Genomic DNA, 20,218 nt, shown 5'->3' with positions numbered 1-20,218 from the left:
GGTCCTCCTGGCAGCTGAGGGTATCTGTCAAGCCACTTTGCATGTCCGGACTTTGCCTGTGACATGCCTCAGGGTCCAGGGGTCACCCTGCCTCGGCTGTGCTAGTACCAACCCCACAACCCATCCCTCCTCACCCACCTAGGCCGGCAACTGTTGTCTCAGTCCGGCCCATAGATCCGGGGCAGGAACTGGGCCAGAGTTCCAACGCTGAGTTTGAAGCAGAGCAATTTGTGTCAGTCCCTTGGCCAGGTTCCCCAGCAGCTGGGGGGACACCATGTAAATATTCTTGGGAGTGGGAGGAGGGTTGGAGTCTGTCCTGGGAGCTGGGGCCAGAGAGACTGGAGAGAGGGTCACTTCCTTCCAGGGACTGCCCTGGCCCCCTCCAACCTCCAGGCCAGCATCATCCACATCCACCATGGGACTTTGTGCTCTGACTTCCCTCCTCATCTGGGGCTAGGCACACACAGTCAAACAGGAGTTATTTCTGATTTTATTTATAATATAAAAATGTTCAAGTGTCGACAGTCAGGTGTTCAGACATTTCAGGACAGGATTCCCATTTGTTTCTGTTTGGGATTTTTTTTTTTTTAAACAATTACCTTTTTGACAAATTAGCAGTGGATCCAGTTTTTGGGGGTGGGAGGGTAGGACTGGAGACAAGTGGAAGTCACAGGTGGGTTGGGGGCTGGGAGGCAGCCTGTGAGAAGGAAATGGTGTTACTTTATTGCTAAAAGGGGAATACACTGTCGAGTGGCTCTTCTCGGTCCCAGCGTGACCATGCATCCAATCTAAAGAATCTGAAATGCAAAGGACATGCAGGTGTAAAATAGAAAAGACGACCTGTAAACAAAGGTGCTGCAGAGGACGGAGGGGCGTCCTGGAGGCTGTGGGGGACAGGAGCCGCCAACATTGGGCCCCTGGCAGAGCTGCCACCTCCCTGGGCCCAGGCTCTTGGGGAGACCTTTCTCTGCCCTCCTCCTCTAACAGCTGTGAGTAGCCAGGGCTTCCCCATTCCGGTAGCTGTGTCTTTATCTCCCCCTGGAAGTTACCCCAGCTCCAGCTCCAAGCCTAGGGTCCTGGCCCTCTCCTCCCAGGGGTCGGGAACTCCAGCTCTTGCCTGGGAGCAAAGCTACTTCTATCCTCAGTTCTTCCTCAGGGCCAACCCCTCACGGCCCCCCACCCTCGCCCCCACCAGAACCCCGCAGCCTCTTCTTTCCCTGCTGTCACTCCCAGCACCCCGCAACCAAGACCTCTCCCCCGGAGCCCCAGATGAGCGTACAGCAAAAGGCACCACAAAATAGGTTTCTATTAAAGAGTCAAAAAATTGGCCCATCTCTCTTTTTTTTTGTTGTTGTTTCTTTTTTTTCCCGAAGCTGTAAATCAGGATGTTACATATAAATAGTTTCCCTATAAAAACGTCTTTGCCGTTAGCTAGTATTATAAGACAATTTTTGCTAAAATGAAAATAAAACATTTTGTTATACTTTTTTCCTTTTATAGAAAATAAAAATATTTTTATTTATTTTTTCCTCCTTTCTCTCCAGTAGGCGGTCTCTGGTCTCCTTAAAGACAGTGGGGCGGGCGAGGCGGAGGTGCGCGCGGCGGGGCCCTAGAGTGGCGCCGAGTCCTGCTTTGCCCGCGGGGGCGGCCCGCGGCTGTGTCTGCTGCTGGCCCGCGTGCTGTGGCTGTCCAGGGAGTAGTAAGTCCTACTGTCGGCCGCCGGGCACAGTGGCGGCGAGTCCGAGCGCAGCGCGTCGTGCGCCGCGCGCAGGCCCAGGAAAGGCGTGCTCTCGGCTGCCAGCGCCCCGTCCGCGTCGTCCGCGTCGTCGTCCGACGCCGAGGCCGAGCCTCCCCCCGAGCCGCTGCTCAGCGACAGCGAGTCCCGCGCCGCTCTTGCGCGCTGCGCCGCCAGCCCGTTGAGGCGTGAGCGGCGCCAGCGCCGGGGCCCCGCCGACGTCCTGCGGGACGCGCCGCGCGCGCGCGGCCGCGGCGGCGGGGGCGCGCACTCCTGCGTGGTCTCGTACTCGTCGTCCTCGGGGATGCGGAAGGGGCTGGCGGGCAGGCTGCCCAGGCTGCCGCCGAGCGCGCAGGTCCCGCGCCGCGGTCCGGGCCCCGCCGCGGGGTAGTAGTAGCTGTCGTAGCTGCGCTGCATGTCTGCTCCGGGCCCGGGCCCGGGTCCCGGGCCGGGGGGCGCCGGGTGCCGCAGTAACGGCTGCTGCTCCGCCAGGCGGTAACTGATGGGCGCGGCCGGCGGCAGCGACACGGCGTGCGCCGAGTTGGGGGACGTGATCTCGAAAGTCGGCACCTGCGTGGCCAGCGAGTAGTGGAAGTCCACGGGCGAGAGGCGCGCGGGCGTGGTCAGGGCCGACACGTACCTGCAGGGAGAGGCAGAGGCATGGGCCAGTGCCAGGCCGGGCGGGGGAGGGGTTGGGGGAGTTGGGGGTGGGGTAGGGTGGGAGGGGCGGACATAGACTTGCCTTAACCTTGCCCGAGACCCCGCCTGCAAGAATGACGGCGGCAACCGTCAGTGGCCTTATGCAATTTCCTAAACCTCTCCGAGCCTCGGTTTCCTTATCTGTTACGCGGGCGTAACCATGGTGTTCATTCCATAGCTCTGTTGGGATGATGTATCGGGGGATGTGTTAGCCCTTGTGCCTGACCCGGGTGAGCTTCCATGAATGGTCACTTGCTGTGGGAATGCTCACCGTCAAGGGGGTAAGGCTCACACTGGGGTATAGTACATGTTCCATCTGGTTTAGTAAGGCAGCTCTGTAAGACCCTTCCGCCAGTCCCATTCTACACACAGGAAACTAACACTCAGAACATTTAAGTAACTTATTCAGGATTTACACAGCCAAGAAGTGGCAGAGGTGGGATGTGACTTGAGGCTAGGCAGGAACCAGGACTCATACTGCCCAATTCCAGAAGCCACTAGTCCCCATTCAGATACCCCTGTGACCTGGACTCACTGCCCCACAAGGGCAATTCCTTCCATGCCCTGATGGCTCCAGTGAGGGAAATACTCCTTCTTATAGTGAAGTCAAAACCTGCTTCGGGGAGTACCAAAATCCCACTGAGGTGTCTCTGCTTGTGGCTACAGACCCATCCCCACACCACCAGCTCCTTCAGAAGTCTGGCCTTGCTAATATCTTCCAGGCTGGATCCCGGGTACCTGTCCCTTTTTGTGCTCACATCCCCCTTGTAAGCCCATCAGCCTTCTGCCCCACCGTTGTCACCTCAGGACGGGGGCCACCCACCTCCATGCTTCCCTTCCAAACTGCACAGCTGGGCACCTCACTGCTCTCTGGAACCAGCCTGGCGTCCCCATTATGATTTTTTCTGCATTGCCTGACTCTTCCCTCTTCCCGCTCCCACTGGCACATCTAATTAACCACCAAGCCCTACCCATTCCCTTCTCTGGAAGCACAGTCTCCACCCCATCCTGGGCCCAGCTGTTCACATGTGGTCACCTGGGTCCACCCCAGGGTCTCTCCTCCTTCACTCTATGCAGTTCCCAGAGCAATCTTGTAAAGTCACAGCTCTGCTGAAGCAGGTCTTCCTGTTTACCCACCCAGGGTCAGTCTCTCTGGCCTCAGCTTGCCTGTTCAGGCCCAGCTCCTCTGCTCCCTACAGCCCACCCTGTTCCAGGCACCTCACTCATCAGCCCTATTCTTAAGTGCCTCTGTTGGAACAGCTCAAGTTGTTCCCAGTGCCTGGAATGCTTTCTTCCTGCTCTCCTGCCTCTCCCCTTCCTACCACCCATTAAGGAGTCTCATTGCTGTGGTTATGATTGATAAATAGCTACACCTAGTGAGCATGAGCTCTATCCCAGGGATGAGGCAAAGAGCTCTGTGTACATGATCTCAGGTGGCCTTCACTTGAACCATGCATAGTAGCTATTGTTCTCCCTGTTCTACAGCTGAGGGAACAAGGTACAGAGGTGATCAGGCTGCCCCAAATCACACAGGTGGAGCTGGGCTTGGAAAACCTGGCTGCTTCCCAGAGCCTACAGTCAGACTGGGTCTCTCTGCCCTGCTGTGGTGTCATGTTTAGCACTTTCCATAGGCTGCTGTAAGCTTCCTTGGTTTGTTTCTGTGACTAGGAGCTCCTCAGGAGCAGGAACCTGGCAGGCCATTTCTGGATTTCCAGGCAGGCCTGCCCAGCACAGGGCCTGGCATGGAGTAGGCTGAGTTGAGAGCAGGGGAATATCTGCTCCTCTCCCCACTCCCTGGTCTGGAGTTTTTAGTACTACTCATCTTTCCCTGCTCGCCTCCTACAGACCCCGCTTACTGAGGACCACTCAGGGCTGAGCAAGGTGGCAGGGGTGCTGGCCCTTGTGACTCCTGGCTTGGAGTCAGGGAAGAAGGGGCGTTTCGTGGTTCTTACTGCATCCACTGCTTAGGAACCCAACAAGGCCTTGAACTGTGGGACCTTGTTGCTGATACTGCCAAGGCCTGCCATCATTCTTGGCTCATGTCCATCTTGTGCTGGTCAGTGTCCTCAAAGACAATCTCCCCTGCCACTCTTCATTCTACTCCATCTTCGTGTCTTTCTGTTCCTGCTGGGACATGGAGCTTCTAGCATGTATCCTGGTTTGTCCAGAATAGCCCCTGTTTGTTCTTTTTTTTTTTTTTTTTTTTTTTTTAAATAGAGTCTTGCTCTGTTACTGAGGTTGGAGTGCAGTGGTGCCATCTTAGCTCACTGCAACCTCTGCCTCCCAGGTGCGAGAGATTCCCTTGCCTCAGCCTCCCAAGTAGCTGTGATTACAGGCATGTGCCACCATGCCCGGCTAATTTTTGTATTTTTAGTAAAGATAGGGGTTTCACCATGTTGGCCAGACTAGTCTCAAACTCCTGACCTCAAGTGATCCATCCGCCTTGGCCTCCCAAAGTGCTGGGATTACAGGTGTGAGCCACCACACCCAGCTCCCTGTTTGTTCTTTATGTTCCAGTGTAACTATTAATAATGTCTTTTTTCTAGTGTGAAAAGTGTCCTGGGAGGACAATTAAATTAGATGGTCACTGTCCACCTGGGTCCACTGGCCCAACTCTAGTCCCAGTCTGTCATTAACATGCTGATGGCTCTGAGGAGGCCATTTCACCTTTTCCAGGACCTTGTTTTCCCATCTGAAAAATGGAGATTAGACTCTTCGGAGTGTTTCTGAGGGGCCCTAAGGGTCAGCCTTGGGCCAGTGGTGCCAGCCCTCTGGAAGTGGGCTGGGCATAGGCCAGGGGGTAGGAACTGACCTCTCGCTGTGTGGGGAGTCGCGAAGGGAGTCCACGGAGTCATGGTAAGGTGGCACGGTGGCCCTGCGCCGCTCCTCCAGGTTGTAGGCTGCTGCCCGCCTTGCCCGGGCCTCCACACATGCTGGGCTGTTGCATTTGCTGGTACCCACTGATGATAGCATGATCCCCGACTGAGAGTCGGAAGTCAGGCTCTCAGAACGTTCCAGGCTCCATGTGTGGCTCTCGTGTCTGGGAAAGCCAGATGGGGTGAGACGAGGGGTCAGGAAGGGGCAGGGCTGCCCAGCAGGTGTGGTTCCATGGACCTCCCTGGCTCCTCTTCCACCTCAAGCTCCCTTAGCTCAATGCCCTTCTCCACTCTGGGGTGATGTGGATTGTTGCAAATGCCCAACCCCAGTATTGGAAGAAGGAGAGCTGGGGTCCCATGCATGGGTGAGCTGTAATGTGCAGAGACCCATTTCTTTCCTCCCTGCAACCAGCCTCCCCCCAGCCTTACCTTAGACCTCCTGTCTGGGACCCTACCACCACCGTGGTCCTTAGCTACCTAGCTCAGAAGCCCAGCCCCAGGGGCCAGTATGTGAGGGCCCTGACTATTTCCTGGTGCTCCCAGGGAAGAAGGGAGCCAGCCATGTTATTTTTGAGCTATCTGAGCCTTTGTGCTGTGACTGGCCTCTGCAGTTCTGGAGAGGGGGCTAAGGTGTGCTGTGATTCCTGTGGCAAACTCAGGGGAGGGTATTGAATAGCTCTGGATGTCGGAGTAAGTGGGCACTTTGCGCCCGATGAAGTTTTTGAGTCTACAAGTTTCCATGGGCCTTGGTGGTGCCTACCTGTGGCTGGAGGTGGGCGTGGCTGTGGAGCAGTGGTGAGAAGGAGAACAGGAGTGGCTCCCAGAGAAGGTGGTCTCAGTTTCTCTCCTGATGACATGGTCTGTGGCTGGCACGTTCTTGGAAATATACTGGAACAGACAGAGTTGGGTTAGAGTTAGTGACTGGGGACCAAATCAACTCTTTCTTGTTGGGGACAGGGAAGTGATGAGCACTGACTGAGCTCCTGGTTGGGGAGACCCACTGGGTGACAGTGACTTGATGTTGGGGCAGCGATGGCTCCAGCAAATCAACCCCCACCCCTTCCTTATGGAAGTGAGCAAAGCAAGGCCAGCCATCCTGATGAGGCAGTGCCTAGCAGGCAAGGCTGGCCATGGGACAGGCTGGCTGCTGCCCTGACCCATCCTTGCAGGGGGCATGAGAAGGCTGGCTGTCCACTGAGGGCTCAGAAGGGGGCTCAGGAAAGCCACTCACATCTGCCATCTGGATCTCCTCTGGGTCCAGCCGGGGGTGGCTGGGCCCATTGGCCAAGCTCCGGTTCTGGTGGGCCGGGCACATGTTCTGCCGGAGGTGGTTGTGCATCTGCTTCCGCTGTTTTCTGCACAAGGGAAGGGAAGGTGAGACTGGCATTCCCCCCACTCGCCAACGATGAACTTCCCTAGCTATCTCCCTAGGGAAACAGCTTTTCCCCCTGCCCAGGGCGGCCATGGCTACTGCTCTTCCCTATACTCAAGCTGCCCTGCAGCATCACCACCACCTGAATCCAACAGGACCTGAGCGTCGTGGCAGTGAGCTTTGGCTCTGCCCAGAGAGTAGAACTTCGCTCCTTTCTAGCTATGCAACCCCGGGCAAGTTACTTAAGCTCTCCATGTTTCACTTTCCTCATCTATAAGACAGGATGATCATTTATCTGTTCCAAAGACTATTGATGATTAAAAGTATATGAAATATTCAAGCACAGTGCTGACTCCCTCTCTCTCTCCCTCATTCATTCATTTGGTATTTATTGAGTTGTCACTATGTGCCAGACACTGTTTTGGAGCAGAGAAGATAGATAGGTAGATAGGGAATCCATCCTCCTGAAACTTGCAGGCCAGTAGAGGAAGCAGATGGTTAACACATAAAGAAATCAACTAGATATTTTCAATGAAGTGCCATGAAGAAAATAAAATGGGTGCTGTGGCTAGGGAGTCAGGGCCTGTGGGACTACTTCAGATTGGCACATATTAAATGCTCAATTTACTTGATATTAAATCTAATCATGTCCCTCCCCTGTTTAAGACCCTTCATTGTGAACTCATGGAGATAGAGTAGAAGGATGGTTACCAGAGGTTGGGAAGGGAAGTGGGCGGTTGGGAGGGAGGTGGGGATGGTTCATGGGTACAAAAACTAGTTAGAAAGAAGGAAAAAGACCTAGTATTCGATAGCATATGGGGTGACTATAGTAAATAATAATTTAATTGTACATTTAAAAGAATATAACCGGATTGCTTGTAACACAAATGTCCATGAGGACCCATCAGTTTGCTCAAGGTCACAAAGGATAAATTCTTGGGGGGATGAATAGAATACATGATATGATTATTATGCATTGCATGCCTGTTTCAAAATATCTAATGTACCCTATAAACATATACACCTACTAAGTACTTGCAAAAATGAAAATAAAACCCCCTTATTGGGCCTTAGTGTCCTGATTCTCCCCCAGCCCTGTCTCTCGCTGCCCACCCAGCACCCCAGCTAGCTGCCTCTGTGGTGAGCTTGTTTCTGATCCCCCACTATGCCCTGCCCTCTCTGGCCTCCTGGCCTTTGCGCATGCCAGGCCATTCACCTGGAATATCTCTCCTCTTCACATGCTAACTCTTGTTTACCTCTCAGGCCCTGGCCTAAATGCTGCTTCCTCAGGGAAACCCTTCCTGCTCCCCAGCCAAGGTTAGGTGCCTCTAAAAGGTGTCCCATGACACTGGACCACTTGCTCAGAGCACCGGCCATAGGCCTGAGGCAGGGCCTGGTGTCCAGCAGGCACTGAATGAATGTTTGTTGAAGAAGTGAGTAAATGCATTGGGGGCAGGACAGGCGGCTTGCTTTTTCTCCAATTCTTGGACTCAGTTTTCCCTCTTGGGCCCAGTCTCCTCTGGGCTCACTGGGCCCCAACTCCCTCCTCACCTTCCTCCAGACTTTCTGGTCCTGGATTCATTCAAGACAAGGCCAGCAGGACTTCAGATGCCACAGGTGGGGCAGCATGAGTCCAGACCAGGGGCTCAGTCCCCAGAATGTTAGCTCTGTCCAGTCCAGACCCTTGCTTTCCAGATATGAGCAGTTGTTACAAACCTGTCATCTTTCAGTACATCAGAAGGTCACAGGGCCTTGGATGCCGAGCTAGGGAGTTTGGGTTTACCCAACAAAGGCTATAGATGTGCCTTTGTTGGATAAACCCAGGCACCCTAGCTCGGCATCCAAGGCCCTATGGTGCCATCTGGGTCCCAGCTATCCTTTTAGACTCATGCCCTCTTTTTTCCCGTCCCTGGCCCTTTGCTCCAGCTAGTCTGGGCTGCTCATGCTCCGGGAGTACAGCTGACCCTCATCTGTGCTGTCTTTTAGCTTGTACTGCCCGGCTCCCTCTCTGTTCCCTTATTCTCCTTGCCCCAAGGTTCTGCCCCTACCTCTCTTCTGCCCAGAGGGGGCCCAACCCCGCCTTCTCTGTCCTCTTGTGTCAATTGCTCCCAAGGTGGGGTCAGGCAGTGCTTTGAGGCATCTGTCTGTCTTTGGGAATGCAGCTGTCCTCTCTGCGCTCCTCCACAACACTACCCGGTGCCTGCCCACTTGACAGGGCGCCTGCTCCAGGAGCCTGTGGGGTCAGCTGCACGCTCCTGCTCAGGTCCTCACAGTGTCCTTTGAGGTACATACCAGGATCATTCCCATGAGGAACCATCAATTTGCTCAAGGTTACATGGGAAATAGCAGAGCTGAATTTGAACCCAGATTTGTCTTCTTCCAAACCCTGTGCTCGTGACCATTCTTCGTCAGTGCCCTGGGGCCTGTCTCCCCAACCCTCTGCCTCTACTTCTTTGGCCCCACACCTACCCAGCTGCAGAGGCCCCTGAGGGGTATTTGGGGCCTAGGAGGGTGTAGAGGCCTCCAGTGGAGTGGGGGAGGAGAGCCTCCTTCACAAACGTTCTTGGAGGCCCATCCCTTGGCTTGGCCTGTCCCCAGCCCGAGTGCCTGACACTCACTTGGTCTTGCAGTAGGCCACCACACAGACGATGCCCACGACCAGCAGAGCCACGCAGATGCCCGTGATAGTCAGCACCCTCTTCTGGTACAGCTCTTCGGCTTCTGCAGAGGTAGGGGGGATGTGAGGGGTGGGGCAGGAGGCAGACCCCGTGGGGATAGTGGTGCAGAGACCCCTTTGCCCCCAAAGCCATAGGCTCTCCCCAGCTCAGGTCCTGCCCAGCTCCTTTCCATTCCTTCTCTCCCCAGCCAGTTCCTTCCCTCCTGCACGCTCTCTTTTGCCTTCCACTCCCCCACAGCTCCCGCCCACCCATGGATCTGGTCACACACAACTCCCCCTGAGTTCCCCTCCCCAAGCCCCATGCCTGCCCAGAGCACATGAGTGGAAAATGCAGGGGAATGGGAAGGGATGGAGTGGAGGCAAAGCTCCCGAGGCTGTAGAGCAGGGGAGGACAGCCCAGTCTGGCAGGCAACCCTGCCGTGCTCCACAGTGGTCTGGTAGCTGCAAAGAACCTTGGTGGGCCAAGAGGAGTTGTTTTTCATGGTAGTGATCATGGGAATGCCTTTGTCTATCCCTGCAGCCTGGTCAGGGTGTGGCCCTGGCCCACACCAGGCCTGCTGTCTCTGCTTGTGAGAAGCCCGCCAGTGGCGCCATGGACCCCTGGCATCTAGGAAAGTACTGGTGTGCAAGGAACAGACCCCACCCTTGCTGAGGAGCTGAGCTAGGCTGGGCCTCAAAGCCCTCCCAAAGGCCAACTGTCCTCTTTACCCTCTGCTGCTGCTGGGGCAACCCCCATCCTTCTAAAACAGAGAAAGCCAGGAGGAAGGAAAAGTAAAAGGTGACAGCGCTAGCTATAGTCAAGGCTACAGCCCAGAGACCCCACCCCTGCACACCACACCTGCTGGCTGTCCCTCCACACTGTGCCCTCCTCCCAGCTCAGGGGGAAGTGGAGGCTGGACCTCAATGCCTTGGCGGAGCCCTGGGAAATGTCCCTAACCTCTTGGGCTTGCAGCATATCCTGCGGCAAAGGTGTACACACCAGGAAACAGCCAGGGCTACAAACCCTCCAGACACACAGATATTTCTAACTATGCCTATCTGATTCACAGACAGACCCCTTCACTCACACACACACACCTGCACAAACATATGCACACACACAGAGTTAACACACTCCAGCCATAGGTGCATACACACGGCCATGCCCACTGACACACAGTCGGATCGAGTTGTAAACAACCAGACCTCCACCCTAGGTCCCCATCTCTTGGCTCTGTGCCCACAGCCCTGGCTCTAGCTCTCACGCCCCATTCACCTGCCTCACAGTCAGGCATGTGTCTCCATCACTCCTCTGAGACCACTCTGGTCACAGGCACCAACAACCTCCAGGCCACCAAGTCCTGAGGTCACTTGCTTCCTTCCCAGCTGATCCCCTCCTTCTGGGGCCCACTCCCCCTGGGCTTTGGAATGGTTCTCTCCCTCCTACTTCACTGGCTGACCTGTCTCTGTCTTAGCCATGCTTTCATCTCTTCTACTGGCTGGGAAGGTAGAAGGGCCTGGGCTCAGGTTTCTTTCTTTCCTGCACCTGCCCTCTCTCCCTTAGTGATTTAACTCAGACTCAGATTTTAAATACCATCTATTTGCAGACTCTCAAATTTATATGTCCTGCCCTGACTGCTCCCTGAAGTCTGATTGTGCCAGATGGCCCTCCATCGAGTCTGCACCCATTGGCAGCCTCTGTCCCATCAGACATGGATGACAGGACTGGTTCCCCTCACTCCATGCTGTTATCAGACTTGTTGAGTTTGCCATTCCAGGGGGTGAACTGTGCTGTCTCAGTGTAGTTTTTATTTCCATTTCACTCATGAGTGAGGTTGAGCATTTTTCCTATTGGAGTCATCTGTGTTCCCTTTCTGCTTGCTATTCATGTCCTTTTCTCTGCAGGCATTTAATCAGTTGCATCCTGCTTGGGCCGTTTTGGGTTCCAGACTCATGCATCCAAGGGTCATGACCAAACAGAACCCCTGATTCCTTACCCTCTTTCCAAACTCTTCTTCAACTCTTCCCAGCTCATGGGTGCAGCACCACTTTTCCTGTTGCTCAGGGCCCACACCTTGGGCTCATTCTTGATTACTCCCTTTCTTCCCACCTACCCTGATGCCAGATCCAGCTGCAAGTCCTCGCAGCTCCTCTTCCCAAGTAGATCCTGGGTCTGATTGAGCCCTACCATTTCCATTGCTTCCAACTTAGTCCAGGATGGTGTCACCTCTCACCTGGAGATGGTCACCTTCTGACGGGTCTTTCTGCTTCCACTCCTCCCCACCCTGCCCCCAGCCCAGGCTATTGTCCATCCAAAGCTACATTTATTTACAGCCATAAAGCAGATCATTTTACTCCCCTGTTTAGAAACTCAAGACGGTTTCCCACTGCGACTCGAATGCAACCCAAAGCCTTACCATGGCCTCTGAGGCCCCCGGCTGCTTGGTCCCAGCCTTCCTTTTGGATCTCATCTGTGGTCCTCTCCCTGTGTTCACTGTGCTTCAGAGCTGCAGGAAGTCTCTCCATCCACTGAACAAGGCAAGCCCACTCCAACCACACGATCTCTATACCTGCTGTGCCGCCCTCTGCAGGACTCCCCCCTGGTTGTTTACAGGGTTGGCCACTTTTCATCAGGTTTTAAAACAGATGTCACCTCCTCAGATAAGCCTTCCCTGACCACTTAGCTACACTAGCACCCCACTCCAGCCAGGCACTATCCCATTACCTCATTTTATTTTCTGTGCAGCACTGAACACCACCTGATGTCTTTCCTGTTTGCTTGTCACCTGTGAATGTGAGCCCAGGAGGGCAGGGACTGTGTGTCGGGTAAATTCTGTTCCATAGATGTTTGTTGCATTGGTGAGTGGGTGAATATACAGACCAGCCTTATAGACACTGACATATGTGCACACTCATACTCATCTCCACACACTCACAGTTCCACCTGCACAATGTTCAACCCTTGATACAAAGGCATTCCACAGCCCCTCCCACCTGCTGCCAATCCTGCCCTGAGAGACCTCACAAGGTATATACTCTCAACAACACACACGTACCTGCAGATTCACCCCGTGCACCCTGCCACCATCACAGACCCCACATAGACTCAATGCCTCTCCCACCACCCCATCACAGCCAGTTGCTATAGACGGATGCACTCTTACACACAAACTTTGCAATCTATCTTCTACTGAGAACAGCTGATAGAGGATAGGTGGTGGTGCTAGGAGGCCTCCCCAAATCAGCCACGAGAGCAGCCTTTCCATAATGGTAGGCTCTGTACTACGTCTGAGATCCCACCCCACCGCAGCCCCCACCTTCTGAGCCCCTGCCTCTCTCCTGTTGTCATATGCCTGGACACTTGAGACTATGGATGAGCCTCCTGGCACAAAGCCAGAGAGCCAGAAACACTAACCCCTTAAAGTCCCTTCTAGCCCAAGGAGTCTTCCAGGGGCCAGAGGGTGGTAGTAGCAGGTGGCAAGAGGACACATTTAAGATTCTGAGCTGAGAGACAAGGGGCAGGTCCTAGAGGCCAGCCCAACCCAGACCCCGGCTGGTCTTGCCAATGTGGGGTCAGATCATGGAGGGAATGACAGCCTCAAGCAGATGGCAAAGCCGGGCAGACAGACACAGGGAAGGGACAGAGGCAAATAGAGTTATCAGCTGCTGGCCTGGTGCAGGATGAAAAGCAATGGACATGGAAATGGGGAAAGGAAAGAAGACTGAAGTCAAATGGAAAGGGATGCCTCTCTGCACAACTCTCGAAACGAGGCTTCTGTGGTTCCTGGACACCAGCCCTTCGAGGGGCCATGTTCACACGTGGGGCCTGTCTCTTGTCCAGCCAGCCTGTGGGGCTGCACTCAGCTCAGGAGAGGGCCCTCCCCTCTGAGCCTTCCTAGCAATAGATCTCCCCTATGTGAGGGATGCTACTGTACACTGAGGGCCACGGTCCGAACCCCTGAGTGCCCTGTTGTTCGTGAGCTTCTTTCATCTCCTTCTAAATCAACATAGTTTATGATAGGACATCTTGATGGGGCCAGGAGAGATTTTTGGAATCATCCCTTGTCCATTTTTTGGAAAGGAAACCAAACATTCAGCACACATGGCATCGGAGGCTGTGAAGAGGGGCCACGCAGATGGTGCTGAGTGACACACAGAGGTTTCATACCCTTTAATTCAAATCCAAGGTGCTCTGGCAGTGCAGAAGAGAGGAGGGTCAGAAAGGGAGGGGTGGAGGGAGAGAGACAGGTGGACAGGGATAGGGGGAGAGAGAGAGACAGAAACGTTGGTCAGGACTCCTCAGACACCGGGCAGCCAGCCTGCGAGGTGAAAGCAGGTTAGTAGTGTCCCCTCCCAGCCTCCTGAGCTCCTTCCCTGACACCCAGTCCCCAAGAGCCCCAGGGAGGGTAGAGAGAGGAGATGTTAGAAACAGCAGGCAGGGCAGGCTCTTTAGAGATGAGCTGTGGGGTTAGTACCTGGTGGGGAGGCAGAGGCACAAGAGTCAGTTGGCAAATGTCCCTGGGAGGAAAGGTAAGTGGGGGTGGGGTCTCAGGAGCTCCCCTGCTCCTCCCAACGGTCAGTGCCAGGCCTTCAGCACTCTCAACTCTCAAGCCTTCCTGCAGACAGCTTGCCCAGCTCCCTTGTTGGGGGCCCTATTTTTTTTTTTTTGTTCAGAGTGCAGGCATGAGGTCCCCAGACTTGCCCCATGTCCCTGCTCTGCCCCACAGGCCAAGCTGGCCTGTCCACCTACTGTGAGCCCAGGTAGGGAGCCTCAGAGTCTGTGGGAGGGAGCAGGAAGAGGAAGAGGAAGAGGATGAGGCTCCAGATAGCAGGTCACTTCTCTACTTGACACCCCAACACCCTAGAAGCCTACAGGGCTGAGTCATGGTGCCTGAGCCTGATTTCACTACCAAGAAGAGCAAACTGCAATTCACAGGAAGAGACAAGTGGGTTCACTTGTAGAATGTCTGAGCTCCTCAAATGGTGGACAAATGACAGTCTTGGAAGTGGGATCGTGTTTTGAATGTGTGATTTCAGGACCCTGTGATGGAGACCCCCACATCATTGAAGGGTTAAATAAAAGGACCCTGACTCAAGGGTCAGCTCTGCACTGACCTACTGCTTGCTGTGCCACCCTGAGTGACACCAATCTGGTTAAGTCTCAGTCTCTTATCTGTTACGTGGGCATCAGGCTGGGGCATAGGATCCCAGGAGGTTTGCAAACCTGGCTGAGCTTCTGAATTGTCCAGACTGAGGAAGTCTGGCTCTGAGGTGGGAGCCCAGAAATCTCAACAGTGTTTTTAAAAAGCTCACCTACCATTCTAATGTAGCAGCCAGCATCGGTCTACAGGCCTGGAGTCTCAGTTTCATCCCTAATTCACTATGTGGATGTGGGTAAGCCATAATCCCTGTTTCCTTGTCTGTCCAAAGTGCTTGCACACAGCTAGAGGAAGATGTGAACAAGCCTGGAAGGCATGAGCTCAGCACGCGTGCAGGGCCCCGCTCCTCCTAGCCTGGATTTGCTGACTCTCTGGCTTCCCCAGGTGCATAGTCAGCTCCATTAGATCCACGGAGGGTGTGACACTGTGTCTGATATTGTCATCTGCCTCGGAGGAAGGCGAGCACCTGGCAATCTGCAGGAAGTCCTACGCATTATCCGTTCCTGGACCTCTCGTCTACTTCCTGATAGGGATTCCAGAGGGTTCTGCATTTGGAAAAGGGCGGGAGAGCAGGGTGGCTCTGAGCCAGGGACTGTGATGGCTCTGACTAAAGAGCCTGGAGGAAGATCCTGGGGCTTCAACCCCCCAGTTCCATGCAGAGACCATACCAATGAAGCATTCATTACTCCTAGCCCTTCCAGACACAAGCCCTTCTTGTACAGCTATTAAATCCCAGGTTGGGGAGTGAGCTGGACGTTTTGGTTTCTTTGCAGTCCCACTCTGACTGCTTGGAGGCAGGAAAAAGTTGCCCTAAGTATAGTTTGTCCACTCCTCTCCAGGGTGTCCCAGGGCTGGTCAGGCGTGCTGAGTAGACAGCACAAACTTGACAATTCTCAAAGAACCCTGGCGCACCTCTCACTGAGTAGTTAATGCTGTGGCCCAGGGACCCTTCAGGCAGCTGGAGAGCTCACATTATTTGGATATCTAGCCCTGCTGCCCTAAGAGAACAGCCCAGGTTGACCACAACACCTGGGACGCAAAGAGGATTGGGTTCATAGAGCTGGTCTGGGCCCCACTTTCCGACAATGTTGTTGTATTAGATGAGGCAGCTGAGGCCCAGTGATGCTAGGACACTTTCCCAAGGTCACACAGCAAATTACGAGGCAGAAGGGAGACTGGAGGCCAGATCCTTTGGTCCCTTGGTGCTAAGCCATGGCTTTCCTGCCCACTGAGTTTCTGGGCAGGCCTGGCTGGGTATTGCTGAGGACAATGACCATCTGGAGAAGTGAGCAGGGCTCCCAAAGCTCTTTAAGTGTTTTCTTCTGTGTCACTCCTCTGGGAACTGAATAGTAGCAGCTGCAGCTTCTAGGGCTCCTAACTGGCCTCCTGTTTGAGTCAAAGGCCAGTACTGTTTAGAGTGGTGGCTGGCATGATTGGTGGGGTCACTGAGGGCTTGGCCAGTCACTGGGTAGGCAGCTTTCTCACTGGGAAGCGTGGGATGGAACATGAGGGGCCTATGGCTGTGTCCGCCCCAGCAAAGAGAAGATCTTCCCACTCATTATGTTCATTGGCTGCCACTCAGTGAGGGTGGAGTGGCACCACTGAGTCACAGGAAGGTCCTATTAACCAGAAATTTGCATATTGACCAGTAACCATGGCAACCTGATGCTGGACTCCTGACAGGGCTGTGCTTACCAGACAATATGCAAATTCTTCATCCTGGACATGTCCCATGACATACAGTCATAGGGTGCCTGGACAAGGAGGCAGATGTGTGTACAGATGTGAGCATGAGCTCCTGTGTTTGCACATGTGCTTGCAGGTGTGAGCACATGCTCATGGGTTTGCGCATGTGTGCAGGTGTGTAAGAACATGATTGTGTGTGCATGTATGAGCCCGTGCTCACACGTTTGTGCTTATGTGTACAAGTATATGTGCTCTTTTACATGGGGACATAAAGATGGACAAGCTTTGACCTATGGGGAGCAGAGGGGCTGTTTGTGGAAGAAAGAGAAGCTTCAATGTGCTATTGCAGTCACAGGCTCTTTCCTTGTTCTCTGCAAAAGATAACCTGGTCTAGATGCTATCTGGGCAGGGTGTGAAGGTTGGACACTTTGCTCAGGATGTGCTAGGAGTCAGCCCCTAGGGGCCTGATGCTGCCCACCACCCCCATACCAGCTGTAGCTGGGAGAGGTACTAAACTGCACTCCAATCACAATGGCAGGCTCTCTGCTAAGCCCTTCATATGCAGCAGTTCATTTCATCCTCACAGTAACCCCACAGGCATAAATGTCATCATCCCCATTTTACAGATGAGAAAACAAATTGAGAAGTTAAAGAGGCCCCAGAGCTAGTAAGCTCAGCAGCTGGCATTTTTACTGAGGTCTCTTTGAATACGAAGCCTGAACACTTAAGCCAGCACTTTACACTACCTTTTCAGTAATTATCTGCTAGAGCAGTACATGAAGTGCTCTCTGGGAAAGTGCTTGAAGAGCATAAATCCTTTACGAAAAGGTAACAGTCAAGCTACTGAACACACTAGGCAGAAGGGCCTGGACTGCCTTTGCGGGCTCTTTTCTGGGCTCCTGGGACCCTGCTGACCTTCCTAGCAGATTTAGGCTGAAAGCTGAAGCAGCCCAGCTGGCAGAGAGGCCTTGGATAGCGGCCCGGGTTCCGGAGGCTCGGCTGCTCTGATTCAGGACAGGCTGGGACTCCCCGTCCAGAACAGTCCCACAAGCCTGGGAGGCTCTCTGCCAAGAGGAATATTGCCCCACTGTCTCTCTCACCTGGCCCCCAGCTTTGCCTGGGCTCTGCCTTCTCCTGGGGGCCCTCCTGCTCTACAGTCCTGCACTCAGGGCTGGGTATGACTCTGAAATAATTGCAGAGCCTGCGTTCTAGAGAATTCTGTTGGGCCACATATCCTGCCCACAGGCTCTGCCCTTCCTCCTTGGCCTCCCACACTCTATTAAGATAGTTGACCATCTGGGCCAAGCAGCTCCCATCCCCCAGGGGTCTCTACGCCCCTGTGGGGTTGGGGTGGGGAGTAACTTGCTGACCTTTTGTGCTGTGGTCTGAGGAGGACTGGGAAGGATCATTTCTCCACCCTGAGACCTAAATCCCCAAACCCCTTTTCTCCAAGGGCTACCTACATGGTCCCCTGGATCCCACCTTCAGCACCTCCCAGAGTTCTACCTCCCAGTATCCAGTGCCATATGGACACTCGGCTCCAAACTCCTCTTTGGGCCCAGCTGTCCTCCCTGGAGAAGAGGAGGTGGCGGGCGGGGGGTGGTGGCATGCAGGGGCCTAGCCTGCTCTGCAGGATGGGATGGGTGACTGGGGACAGGCCTTGCAAGGCAGCGGACCCCTGGTCCTCAAGCAGAATCAATGGCCGGCCAGAGGCTTTTCGTTCTGCTCCACCCCCACCTGGCGGTGCTGGAAGGAACTGCTCTCAGGCCCCAAATAAAAAAAAAACCACTCCATAATTATGGCTGGGTCCTTGGGCCTCGGGGCTCACTTTTCTTTCTTCCTTCCTTTTTTTTTTTTTTTCTTGGCAAACTGTGCAAAAGAGAAAGCTCCAACTTCAGAAGTTGAAGAAAGGAAGGGAATAAAATCCTAGATGGGAAGATACAGACCACAGAGGTGCTGGAGTCATCAGTTACCCCTCAATTCCTCATTTCCTCAACTTTTTAGCATCTCCAGCACCAACCCCTGCCCCCTCTCCCACCATCCTGTAGCCACATAAATATCTTTGGTATTCAGGGAAACCATTGCCCTGGGTCCTGCTCTCCCTTAATTCCTCTTCCTTCCCTCTACCCCATTTCCAAACCCTCAAAACAAACAAACAAACTCTGGCCAGACTGGAAAATGGGCTTTCTGAGAACTTTTTTTCTGTCTCAAACACGTAGGCATACACACGCACACACTCACTGCCAGCCCCATCGGTACCCTAAGGCAGCCTTCAGAGGCAGGGGAGGGTTCCGCAAATGCTTCCTCCCGTTCTGGCCAGGCTGCCTGACCCCAGAAGTCGGGAGGAGGCCTGGGTGTGGCCCTGGCTGCTTCAGAGAGAACTTGGCATTACTGTGCCCAGGAGGTACAGTCCACATGTGGAGGTGGGGGTGCCAGGGGGCGTTTCTGTCTCCTCTAAGGAGCGCAGGACACCCTCTGCATCTCCCCGTAGTCTTGCTAAGCAAGGCCCCATCCCTCCCCAGGGGGAGACTGTCAGTCACCAGGGAAGAGAAGAAATAGAAGAAAGAGACATACTGGAGAAGTTGACCATTGCGAACTGCTGACACCTGTCCCCGGTGTATCCCACAGGACACCTACCAAAAGAAAGAAAACCAGAAAGAGAGAGCCAGGATAGCAAGACACAGGCATTGCAACACCCCGGCACGGGCTCCTGCCAATGCCAGCTGGGTTCCTTGCCACCGTTACCATTTGTATTGGCCTTGCCACTCTGCCCCTTACCTGCAGCCCTGAACTTTAAACCCAAGGATTAGGCCAAAAATGAAAACAAAGCAAAACAAAACAAAACAAAACAAAAAGAACTAACAAACCAAAATACAAAAAAGAAAAGAGAAACAAAACAAAACAGCCAAAGATCAAAACAACCAACACCCCTGGCCCTATGCCCTACATTGGGGGGACTGCACCCGGAAGCTTTCTAAGGAGCAGGGACTTGTGTTTGTATCTTCAAACATACTTTGCTTAGGATCTGGCATGTACAATCGCAAAGGCAGTTTCTCCAAACATCTCTGTCCGAAGAATCCATTTGGACATCTGGAGAAGGAAAAGGGGAAAAATCACAGAACAAACTGGCATCATCCGCGAGGCTAAGGTTAGAAATCAAAGTGCACAGTGATGAATGAGAAAAACCAAGTCAGGCACTTGGGGTCATACTTGTAGCTGAAGGGACTGGAGTCAGGGCTGGGTGGAGGGCTCTGAAATCTCCTCGAAAATCTGTCTAATAGATGTGGCTCCATGGGTGGTGGGGAAGGTGGGGTGGGTCGGGGGGAGGATGATTTAGGTAAGTGGGGTGAGGGAAGATGGGAAGTTGTCCTACTGGTCATTGAGACTTTCCTTCTTACCTGCCTGGTGCCCCATGAAGCAAGAACTGTGGCCTCTTGGTGCCAGGCAGTCAGTCAGCTGGCAGGGATCTGGGAGCCTTAAGGAATACCAAGTTCTTGGGAGCTACTCCTCCCAGGACCGACTGAAGGATTCTCTCCTGGGCCCTGGACAGGTTGTCTCCTCCAAGAAACAGCCCCCAGAAAACTCAAATAACTCGGGAATGCTGTTCCCAGACTGTGTATGTCTATGACAAAAGTGACCTAGGGGATATTTTATCTGTTCTTTCAAAGAGGGTTCTGTGGCCAAATCAATGTAGGAAATACATTCAGGGTGCCCTGTAGAGTTGCAGTGTACCTTCACCTATGAAAGACTATGAAAGTTTCATAGGAGGAAACAGCTGAACTTTCCATGTAAGTTCTCAAATTTATTTGTGTTTCAAATTTATTTCACCATGGATATTGTTTTTTGAGGAACCCTTGTAGAACATGGTTTGGAGAAGGCTGCCCCAGTGCAATGTACATGGGGAAAGCTTAGTAGGGAAATGGGAAGTTGGGGAGGAGTTGGAATTATCAGCATCCCAAAGTGGGCCTTCCTGATACCAGGTGCAGGGAATCTGGCCTCAGGTGGCAAGGACCACAAAAGGGATTGGAGCAGGCT

The 20,218-nt window shown here is 53.7% G+C and overlaps 2 protein-coding genes across 5 annotated transcripts in view; one reads left to right on the top strand and one right to left on the bottom strand.

The window, feature by feature from the left end:
• Positions 1 to 20,218, top strand: part of CYSTM1 (cysteine rich transmembrane module containing 1) — a 440,735-nt gene that overhangs the window by 42,383 nt on the left and 378,134 nt on the right. The window lies entirely within an intron of this gene.
• NRG2 (neuregulin 2) overlaps positions 471 to 20,218 on the bottom strand; it is a 197,795-nt gene continuing 178,047 nt past the window's right edge. For 2 of the 4 annotated variants that reach the window (XM_050794995.1, XM_050794997.1), the window contains exons 5-10: positions 19,197 to 19,273; positions 9,301 to 9,403; positions 6,542 to 6,665; positions 6,071 to 6,198; positions 5,247 to 5,474; positions 471 to 2,375 (exon numbers count right to left, since the gene is read on the bottom strand). In XM_050794995.1, coding sequence (XP_050650952.1) covers positions 1,610 to 2,375; positions 5,247 to 5,474; positions 6,071 to 6,198; positions 6,542 to 6,665; positions 9,301 to 9,403; positions 19,197 to 19,273 — 1,426 coding nt within the window. In that variant the 3' untranslated portion in view covers positions 471 to 1,609. Of the gene's footprint in view, positions 2,376 to 5,246; positions 5,475 to 6,070; positions 6,199 to 6,541; positions 6,666 to 9,300; positions 9,404 to 13,506; positions 13,531 to 18,757; positions 18,817 to 19,196; positions 19,274 to 20,218 lie in introns of all 4 variants that reach the window. The other 2 variants (XM_050794994.1, XM_050794996.1) reach the window with 2 other exon arrangements.

Source organism: Macaca thibetana, chromosome 6, assembly GCF_024542745.1.
Source record: "Macaca thibetana thibetana isolate TM-01 chromosome 6, ASM2454274v1, whole genome shotgun sequence".
NCBI lineage: Eukaryota > Metazoa > Chordata > Mammalia > Primates > Cercopithecidae > Macaca > Macaca thibetana.
Note: the sequence above shows the minus strand (reverse complement) of the source record. Positions and strands in the feature narration are given on the sequence as shown.